Consider the following 10,068-nt stretch of genomic DNA (forward strand, 5'->3'; position numbering starts at 1 on the left):
CCTGTACCAAATAATTTCCGTATTGATCGAATGTGAAATACCATTTCAAAAGGTTTTAAACTGTTCAATTCAGTAGAAACATATCAAATAATTATTTTGGTGGTTAAAATCATCCCCTACTTGCAAAATTGCACGAAATTAGTGATATTTTTGCTGGAAATCACGAGATTCGACTTACGCGGAAATTCGAGATACGCGGTATTTTGCTGCCGTTTTCGGTCCCCATTAACCGTGTATCTCGGGGACCGCCTGTACTCTATTGACAGGAAGTTTACGCTCTTCCATACAATTCAAGCGTAAACTTTTTGAGTTTACGCCTCGTGTGTCGTCCGTATAAACTTTTTGAGTTTACGCCTCGTGTGACGTCCGTATTACGGCGCGATGCTTTTTGGCGGTATGTATGTATGCACGGTAATAGAAGAAGAGGAAGAAGTATGTTTAAGAGCATATAAAAGACTCTTCGGGGAACGGGATTCCATGATACATATTGGCGTGCAGTGTGTGCTTTTGGAAAAAAACTGGTTACCTTGCGACTCGAGTTGTGTGCTGCGAATAAAAAATCAAACCTATATTTTTAGCCCAATAGTGACTATTTTTTTACATCATATTTCGGCAACTGGAAATGAATCGCCGCACTAATGACAGTAAATTAATTCTTTTTGGAGAACCTGAACCGGCAAACATTACAGAAGGATGTGGTTCATTGGGAATGTACTTGATGAAACGTTTACTGCGCCACGGTGATGGTGTAGCAGTGGTAAGTTATTGACATTTAATATAGAAATATACAATTTTGCATATTTGACTCGCTGCTGACCTTTTCAGATTGACGGCGTGTACTCCAACGAGCTGCGGTACCTGGAGTTGTTAGAAAACGCTGTGCGTCTTGCGGAAGGCCTACGGAGTCTAACCGATGTGACCCCGAATGGCGTAGTTGGAATTATAAGTGAAAATCGATTGGAATTTCCTGTTGTCTTATATGCATCGTTTTTTGTAAATGCTGCTGTTGCTCCAATTAATTTGACGTACACCGAACGTAAGTGGATTAAAGGGATGTGTAGATAAGGCTGATAGTACATATAAAAAGATAACGATAACCCTGTATAAGCAATTGAATTGAGTCATTAACAATACTAGCTCGTTTTATATCTGATATTATTCTACCCTCTGTTGTGCATTCATTAATGGATTGCTTATGCTTATGTCGTTTCAGGGGAATTCGACCATGCGCTAAATTTATCCAAACCAAGCATACTCTTCGTTTCACCATATTCTGCGGAGCGGGTTATTGCAGTTGCTCGTAAAAACCGCCATTTCATCAAACATATTTTTCTCTTTGGCAATGAAAACTCCTTTGGAGCGGATGTGGTCCTTTTTAATGATTTTCTTTTACAAACAAGTGCCATCAATCCGTATAGCTTCCAGGTAGCTCCCACAAACGTAGAAGAACATGTTGCACTGATCATGTGCTCCTCTGGGACGACTGGTTTGCCTAAAGGGGTGCAGTTAACACAGCGAAATGTAATTGCAAGCGTATCGTTGTTATCTGTTCTCGAGGCATCATTTGAAGTGCCCGTTGTTGTGTTAGGTGTTATACCGTGGTTTCATGCTTTCGGATGCCTCACGTTGATCAATGTCATTTGTAATAAGCTGAAGCTAGTTTCCTTGCCCAAGTTTGAGGAAGGTCTGTTCTTAAGTTGCATTGAAAACTATCGTTGTTCCTTTGTGTTCGTGGTACCTCCCTTGATGGTGTTTTTAGCCAAGCATCCTCTGGTGGATAACTACGATTTAAGTTGCATTAATACGCTGCTCTGCGGGGCCGCACCACTAAGCAAAGAAACAGAAATGTTAGTCAAGAAGCGCATTGGGGTAAAGCATGTTCTGCAAGGCTACGGTATGAGTGAAACAACTCTTGCAATGTTAATACAGTCCAACGATTCGAACAAATCGGGCAGCGTAGGAAAATTACAAGCCGGCACAATGGCAAAGGTAGTTGATGTAGAAACTGGAAGGCTATTAGGTCCGAATGAAGCAGGTGAATTATACTTTAAAGGCACTCAGATTATGAAAGGATACATAGGAAATGAGCAGGAAACCATTCAAACAATCGATAAGGACGGCTGGCTTCGAACCGGTGATATTGGCTACTATGACAATGACGAAGAATTTTTTATTATTGATAGATTGAAGGAGCTTATCAAATACAAAGGCTATCAGGTTCCACCAGCCGAAATCGAAGCTGTTTTGCTAACGAACTCAAAAATAAAAGACGCTGGCGTTGTGGGATTTCCCGATGAAGCAGCCGGGGAGTTGCCTTTGGCTTTTGTAGTGAAACAACCAGGAGTAACCCTGACAGAGGAGGAAGTAAAACAATACGTTGCCGCTCGTACATCACCAGCTAAACGGTTGCATGGTGGAGTACGTTTCGTATCAGAGATACCAAAGAACGTCAGTGGAAAAATTTTGCGACGTGAACTCCGGGCCATGTTAAACCGACAGCTTTCTAAGCTTTAAAATGTTCCATTGAGTCTTTAATTTACCGTACGATAGATGTCTGCGTATTCTGAGGTTTGATCCTAAGACCAGCTGTTTTTTATTGTTTACGTGTGATTTATGGTAATGGACATATAATATGACTAGATTTAGTTTTATTCTTTTATTACATGGAATGTCACTAACGAATAAAACTAAACATGTACGCATATTCTAGTACATACTCATAGCCTGTTTTACGTTATCGGGTATTTTGGCGAGAATATCATCATGTGACACACCAGCAACGGTACCCAAAACTCCACTGCTGTTTGGGAAGCTTACATCCTTTCCATATTGGTAGTGACGTCCCAGCATATCTGTAAGTGTCCCACCGTTGGCCTCTAGAACGGCTTCCGGGGCGCAGGTGTCCCACTTTTTACACCCTGCACTCGCAAAAACGTATGCATGTGCTTTACCTTCAAGCAGCTGTAGCACCTTGTAACCTGCACCACCCACGCGTAATACTTCATCTGGTGCTATGGCATCCAAAGCGGACTGCACAATGCTGTTGGAATGGGAACGCGTAGTGGTGACTAAAAATCGATCCGAAGGAGGTTCCACGGGCAGAATCCCACCCGTACCGCATCCATGCAACCCCCAGATAGTACGTCCGATATCTCCAGTATCGTGTTCATAGTAAGGTTGATGTATGATGCCGCCAACAGCTCGTTCGTTGACTGCGATACCGATCAGCACAGTAACGCGTTCAAGAAATCCTTGCGTATATTCGCTTGTTCCGTCCAGTGGATCCACCCAAATCACCACATCCGACTCCTTTAAGTTGACGAACGCATCAGGACATTTATGCTTTTCCAAAAAATCGATATTGCTTTCTGTTATCAGCCAATCTTCCGGTACCTAAAACATTCGAATAATACGTAAGCATGAAATTTGGGTGTTCGCTGACCTAAATCATTCTATTCGAATTACATTCAGATCACTTGGGCCTTCTTCGCCAATAATGGTAGCATTAGGGAAGAGCTTGGACAGCGATGCTACGATACAGCGTTGCGCTGAACGGTCCGCTTCGGTTTGAAGATCATCTTTTCCTTTTTCGACGATTCCCAAATCACCGCGACGCATCACATCACGAATAATATTACCAGCTCGATGTGCAATCTTGATCGAACTTCCGACCAAGCGCATTACCAACGGGGCAGAACTCGCCATTGCAATATTATCCCTGTTTCGCTTATCAATATTTCGCAGAATTAAGTATTTTAACGGCGTCAATCGCTGTAAATGTTTCACATAATATATTGCACCAAATTTGCTCACTGCGGAAATCTTCCTACTTCGAAGTAATCGGTTTGGGATATTGTTGTTTTCATTACCAAGATATATATGAGTTAGCTATAACAGCTGTCAGGTGGACTGATCTAGATGCATCACTGTTTACACGTTTGCTATACAGCTATTCCCCGATATACGCTATTAATGCGGGCCGGAAGCAATAACGTATCTCCAACATTGCCGTAAGTCGAATGTCGAGCCTTTCAGTCGAATCATCACAAATTTTTGTATAAGTTTGCTTGAAATCGTAAGTTTTTTGCCACTAAATTAGTTATTCGATCTGATTTCCACTGAATATTACAAGTTTGTACCTTTAAAATGGTTTTTAACATTTAATAAAATAGGAATTTATTTTGCATTTGACATTTTAAGTGTCAAATCAGTATAATTTGTTCAAAGGACTATCAAATTTAGCAAATAGAGTACAGGCGGTTCCCGAGATACATGGTTAATGGGAACTGAAAACGGTCGCAAAATACCGCGAATACGAAATACGAAGTCGAATCTCGTAATTTCCAACCAAAATAACACGTGTGATTTTGCAAATATGGGGGAAGGGGTGGTTTAGTCACTAAAATAATTATTTGATATGGTTCTGACTGAATGTAACAGTTTTAAACCTTTTGAATTAATTTATAACGTTTGATCAAAAGGGAAATTATTTGGCATTTTACAATTGATGTGTGAAATCAGTACAATTTGCTCAATTAACTGTCATATTTAGAAAAACGCGTATCTCCGAATTTGCGTATAAGAGGTACCGTGTATCTCGGAAACTACCTGTATCTCGGGGACCGCCTGTACAGATAAATCGGTATTCTGGTCACTCTGCGTCGAATCATAGCTTTGGGCACCGACATTCTATGATAATCTTGCGCGAATAGACTTTGGACATACAATTTGCCAACATCCAACTTGCGGTAGCTCTGGGGTGTTTAATTGACGCCAATTTATTTGTGCTGAAGTTTCTAGTGAGCAGAAAGAAATTTCACCATGTCCCGAGTATTAGTTGGAGTAAAGCGTGTTATTGACTATGCCGTGAAGGTAAGTTGATAAATTATGTGGTTCGACCCTGGAACTGGCATTGTGGTCGGGAAGAGATAACAACAATACGCCAGGATGGAAACAGCGGCACCAGGAAGATGGTCACTGATAAGGCCGATTGTGTAGTCTCAAAGGAAAATATTTTATACCGTCCGTTACACAACATGTTTTCGTTCTGGTACGGATTATCTGCATTTATGAGCTGAAGTCTAAGGTAGAATTGGTTTCTTTTTTTCTTCACAGATTCGCGTTAAGCCGGACAAATCCGGTGTCGTCACTGAAGGGGTCAAGCACTCCATGAACCCTTTTGATGAAATTGCTGTAGAAGAAGCAGTCAAATTGAAAGAGAAAAAAATCGCCACTGAGGTGGTGGTTGTTTCGGTTGGTCCTTCTCAATCCCAGGAAGTACTCCGTACGGCCCTTGCCATGGGGGCAGATCGTGGAATACATGTAGAGGTAGCAGGCAAGGAGTTTGATCTTCTTCAGCCTATTCATGTTTCGAAAATACTGGCCAAACTCGCACAAGATGAGAAAGCGGATCTAGTGATTCTCGGTAAGCAAGCCATCGATGATGATTGCAATCAGACGGCGCAGATGACTGCCGCTGTGTTAGATTGGCCACAGGCTACTTTCGCCTCTAAGGTCGAAAAAGAAGGAGATACATTAAAGGTCGTGCGCGAGGTGGACGGTGGACTGGAAACCATTAAGACTAAGATGCCGGCAGTAGTTAGTGCTGACTTGCGTCTAAATACCCCACGCTATGCTACCCTTCCCAACATCATGAAGGCAAAGAAGAAACCGATAAAGAAACTTGCACCGAAAGATTTGGGAGTTGACACAACGCCCCGTATCGAAATTGTCTCCATCGAAGATCCTCCTGTCAGACAAGCTGGATCCATACTGCCGGACGTGGACACTTTGTTGACCAAACTGCGTGACGGCGGTTATATCAAGTAGGAGTCTCTGAGTGGAGTTAGGTAAACTTCACAGTGAATGTTGCCGAGGTAGTAATGTTTCAAGGTTTTGGGGGTTATTAGCTTGTCAATCAAATTGAGAATAAAAATTAAACTGCTATAGTTTATCCGTTTCGCACAAAAACAGTTTTCTTCTAGCTCATTTTCTTCACGAAAATGGACACGACTTATTTCAAGGAAAATTTCTTTCGTTAGTGAATACATCCAAACTAAGAAAAAGTTTCGTTTTGGTATATACCATCTGATACAAAATAAAATTATTTATAATAAATACGAACGCAAACGGGGTCCCGGGTTGTGCGGCTTCGAAAGTAACGATCCGGTTCTTTTCGATATTGGTAAGTTATAAAATTGAAATTGCACATGTATACCTAATACGGTAGACCTTATTATTACACTAGCCGAAGGCCACCAAGCGGGCGTAGCAAGTTAAGCTAAGGATATACTTTAGGAGTATTTGATCTTGTGACTACAATAGTGATATAAGCGACTTTTGAATACTAAAGAGATCAGAATTCGAGTTCGACCAACATATAACACCAGCTAGAGATAAGTGATAAAGCGATTAAGTTCTTGCCTAGATAAATTAATACTTATGATCGTTAGAGAGGCATGGCCAAATGATTTAATGATAGACGTACTGTTTCGTGTGAACTGAATTGTGTCCTTTCCGGGTCGCCAAAACTGACTATTCTGTTAGGTAAGCATTACTTCAGGCCAATTTGATCACTTAGCTCATAATGCAAAACAAATGAATATACAATGAGAGGCCAGATTAGTTTTGCTCGGAAATTATTTGTCCATAATGGTACTGTTCCAGCAAAGGAACTGCGGAATTGTTTAAATGCGTTGCTCCTGTCTCATGTTCACGATCTTCTTCGTCGTCGTCGTTACCGTCATCCTCGTATTCGTCTTCATAATCTTCATCATCTTCTTCATGTGTTTCATCGTCCTCGTCCTCTTCTGCAGCTGACAGATGTTGGCTAAGATCTTTACCAGATCGATTATTCCCAGAAGCTGATCTTAACTGGTTTTGCTTCTCTTGTACTACTTTCGTACCTACTTCCGTATCGATGGGTGCGTCGTTGTCACTCTCTTCGGAAACTTCCAGGCTCATGCACTTTTCGTCATCCACGTCTTGCACATCTCTTTGGTGTACCTGTTTCATGTGATTGCGGTAGCGTCCTCGTAGTGTAAATACTTTTCCACATTCGCCACATTCGATTTTAATTTTTTGTTTTCTTCTTCCCCGCGGTATATCGGATTGAACCGACGGTTCTGGTCGTAATTCCGGTGGCAAATGAAGAATTTCATGCGTTCGAAGAGAGGATCTTTGCGAAAAGCATTTACCGCAAGTTGGGCACGGGTATGGTTTTTCGCCAGAATGGACTCGCTGATGTATACGTAGGTTGGTAGCAGTCGTAAACGTCTTTCCACATTCTACACACGGATAAGGTTTAACCTCTGCATGACTCAACATGTGTTGCCGAAGTCTCGTTTCCTGTGCGTATGATTTATTGCACTTTGTACAAGCAAACGGTCTTTCTGTACTGTGCATATTTCGACGGTGTGTATTCAACATGGCCTGCGTGTTGAATGATTTGGTACATTCTTCACAAGGGTAGGGACGTTCGGTGTTGTGCGAAAGTGCATGGGTTTTAAGTGAAGATTTTTGAGTAAATCGCTTCCCACATTCTTCGCAGGCGAACGGTTTTTCTTCAAGGTGTGTATGTTTGTGGTTGTTTAAATTCGACAATGTTGCATACGATTTAGGGCATCGATCACATTGGAAAGGTCGTACGTCGGTATGCGCAGATATGTAATGCGTTTTGAGTGTTTGAGACTGAGCGAAGCTTTTGTCGCATTTATCACACTTGTACGGCTTCAAACCCTGGTGGATCCGCATATGAACAGTGAGATTGCTAACATTGCTGAACGCCTTTAGGCATACCTGGCAAGGGTACGGCTTTTCCTGGCTATGCACACGTTCGTGCATTTTTTTGCTAGAGTGCTGGCTAAATCGTTTATCGCAATAGCTACAAGCGTATGGTTTTTCCTGGGTGTGCGTACGAAGATGTACTTTATAGTTTCCGGCACTTGTATATTGCTGGTTACAAATTTCGCACACAAACGGCTTTACGTTGAAGTGAAGTCGCTTATGCGTGTTTAAACTAGACGCCTGCGTGAAGCTCTTGAAGCAAATATCACACGCGTACGGTTTTTCTCCCGTATGGGTTCGAGTATGTACTTTTAAATATATCGCTTTTGAAAATCTCTTTTGGCATACGAGACAAACGTAATTTTTTGCTTGTGCAGCAGATCCAGTGCTCCGTTTCTTGCGCTTGCGAGACTTTTTAGGGACTCCATCATTTTTTTCATCTTCTTCATGCCCTTGTTGGTCATCATCGTTTCGTGGCGTGGGTTTTTCTTGTTCTTCGCTTTCCTGTTGACATGATTCTTGCTGGCTCTGCTCTTGCTGCTGTGACCTTTGCTGTTCTTCACATTGTAATGGCTTTGCCAATTCAACTTTGTCTTCAATTTTAGATGTCGGCTCGTCCATCTGAAGTGGTTCCAAGACATCATTCATAAGCTCCTTTTCTGGGAAAATGCGATCCCCTTCGGGAACAACATAATCGTCTCCAACTCCTTGCAGGAGGCTTCCTTCGGGAAGATTTTGCATCAAAGGACCGTCCATATATGTGCTATATAAATCCACAGAGGAGTCCTCCGCTCCTCGCTTTATATGCTCTTCTAGCCGCAAGCTAGCCACAGTTTCGGATGAGCTAGCACCGGTACTGCTAGTACTGCTACAGCTAGTGCTCGAGTCATCCGTATCGTCACTACAACAATCGTCCTCTTCATCGTCTTCGGTAGAGTCGTCAGTACTTTCGTCCTCGTCGGCTATACTGCTCTTCCCATCCGAACTGTCATCTTCTGACGATTCCTGTGTATCGCCCATTGTTATACGATACACTGTTGCGGCCTCGCCACTGATGTTCAGAGTCATGCCATTCTTACTGCCATTTGCCTTCTCCGATACCGGTCCTGTAAACATCAGCTCTTTACTTTCATCATCCAACAGGTACGGCTGATCCAAAGTTCTGTTTGACGCGTTGAGCGACGCCGGTTGTTCTGCACTCGGGAACTGAAAGAGCGACTCCGCATCTCCGTTGTGAATTTTGTTGTGTTCGATAAAAGTTTGACGGGAAACAGGGAAACCACCGTTGGACTTTTTAAGATCCTTCATCACCTTGTTGTATTTGCGTATGCACTTCCGGCAGATAGGCTCAACACGTCCATCCAGGGGAGTAATCTATAATGCACAATAAAAAGGATGAAACTCCACGCATAGCCTTCTAAGTGTTCGCGTACCTTAACCGAAAATACCGTTTCAAGCAACCAAACGTTAGAATCATCGCACTGGATAAAGTCCATGTTTTTATGCAGCAGCTGGCACAATTTGCAGAAATGCACCATTTTTATGCAGTGATACGCCTAGCTTTGCGAAAAATGGAAATGAATTTAGGATACTAAATCGCCTGATAGAAAATCGATAAAATTGCACGACATAGAATTTGAAAATATTATTTTTTTCACCAAAACATTTGATCGATTACTGTATTTTGACCGTCGATGGGTGAATAAATAGGGAAGAATTCACAGGCAGCAGAAAAATACACGCACAGTTTTTTTTTCTATTTTATCATTTTGTTTTTTTTTGTTTATTACGGTTGTCAATTTTACCAAGGTGAAAAATGTCCAAGGTGGAAATCAAGGTAGATTATGGAGGTAAGGTGGTGGAATGCAAGATGCGTTTAACCGTAGTGTCCATGACCAAAACAATACACGTTGTTCTACGATCACGGGTAAAAGTAACCGTTCAAGTAGACATACAGCGACTACGTCGCAACGATTACAACGATACAACGATTGAAAGAAAAGAAAAAGACATAAGCATCTACGCAATACTTTCGGCCTGGCCGGTTGGGGTGTTGGAGTTACAGCACTATTTTGATGTAATGGGCAGAACCTCGCCGCATGCGATGTTGCCGCATGTGGCAAGAAAAGAGTTTTCTCAATTTTCTAGCTTTTCAAGGTACTATAATGATATTTTGTTGTTTCTTTATAAAGATAATCATTATTTTATATGATTTTAGACATTTGACGGCCAAGCTACACGTACCGGACGACATACCGGACTGTCAAATCCCAAACAAAATCG

At 41.9% G+C, this 10,068-nt stretch overlaps 4 protein-coding genes across 4 annotated transcripts; 2 read left to right on the top strand and 2 right to left on the bottom strand.

Annotated features, from left to right (window-relative positions):
* The first annotated feature begins 447 nt into the window (after window positions 1-447).
* On the top strand, window positions 448-2,722 carry LOC120952595 (uncharacterized). Its single transcript, XM_040371998.2, has 3 exons — window positions 448-757; window positions 826-1,036; window positions 1,214-2,722. Exons 1-3 carry the CDS (start codon window positions 623-625, stop codon window positions 2,512-2,514), a joined length of 1,647 nt encoding a protein of 548 aa, XP_040227932.2. The 5' UTR covers window positions 448-622; the 3' UTR covers window positions 2,515-2,722.
* On the bottom strand, window positions 2,562-3,884 carry LOC120952599 (3'(2'),5'-bisphosphate nucleotidase 1). The gene is made up of 2 exons (XM_040372004.2): window positions 3,466-3,884; window positions 2,562-3,393 (listed from the first exon to the last, which is right to left on the bottom strand). Exons 1-2 carry the CDS (start codon window positions 3,703-3,705, stop codon window positions 2,707-2,709), a joined length of 927 nt encoding a protein of 308 aa, XP_040227938.1. The 5' UTR covers window positions 3,706-3,884; the 3' UTR covers window positions 2,562-2,706.
* An 800-nt stretch (window positions 3,885-4,684) lies between these two features.
* LOC120952600 (electron transfer flavoprotein subunit beta) lies at window positions 4,685-5,970 on the top strand. The gene is made up of 2 exons (XM_040372005.2): window positions 4,685-4,872; window positions 5,116-5,970. The coding sequence occupies exons 1-2, from the start codon at window positions 4,822-4,824 to the stop codon at window positions 5,827-5,829; spliced, it is 765 nt and encodes a 254-aa protein (XP_040227939.2). The 5' UTR covers window positions 4,685-4,821; the 3' UTR covers window positions 5,830-5,970.
* Window positions 5,971-6,066: 96 nt separating this feature from the next.
* On the bottom strand, window positions 6,067-9,561 carry LOC120952592 (zinc finger protein 774-like). The gene is made up of 2 exons (XM_040371991.2): window positions 9,219-9,561; window positions 6,067-9,159 (listed from the first exon to the last, which is right to left on the bottom strand). Exons 1-2 carry the CDS (start codon window positions 9,321-9,323, stop codon window positions 6,622-6,624), a joined length of 2,643 nt encoding a protein of 880 aa, XP_040227925.2. The 5' UTR covers window positions 9,324-9,561; the 3' UTR covers window positions 6,067-6,621.
* Between the last annotated feature and the right edge of the window lie 507 nt (window positions 9,562-10,068).

This window comes from Anopheles coluzzii, chromosome 2, assembly GCF_943734685.1.
Source record: "Anopheles coluzzii chromosome 2, AcolN3, whole genome shotgun sequence".
Taxonomy (NCBI): Eukaryota; Metazoa; Arthropoda; class Insecta; order Diptera; family Culicidae; genus Anopheles; species Anopheles coluzzii.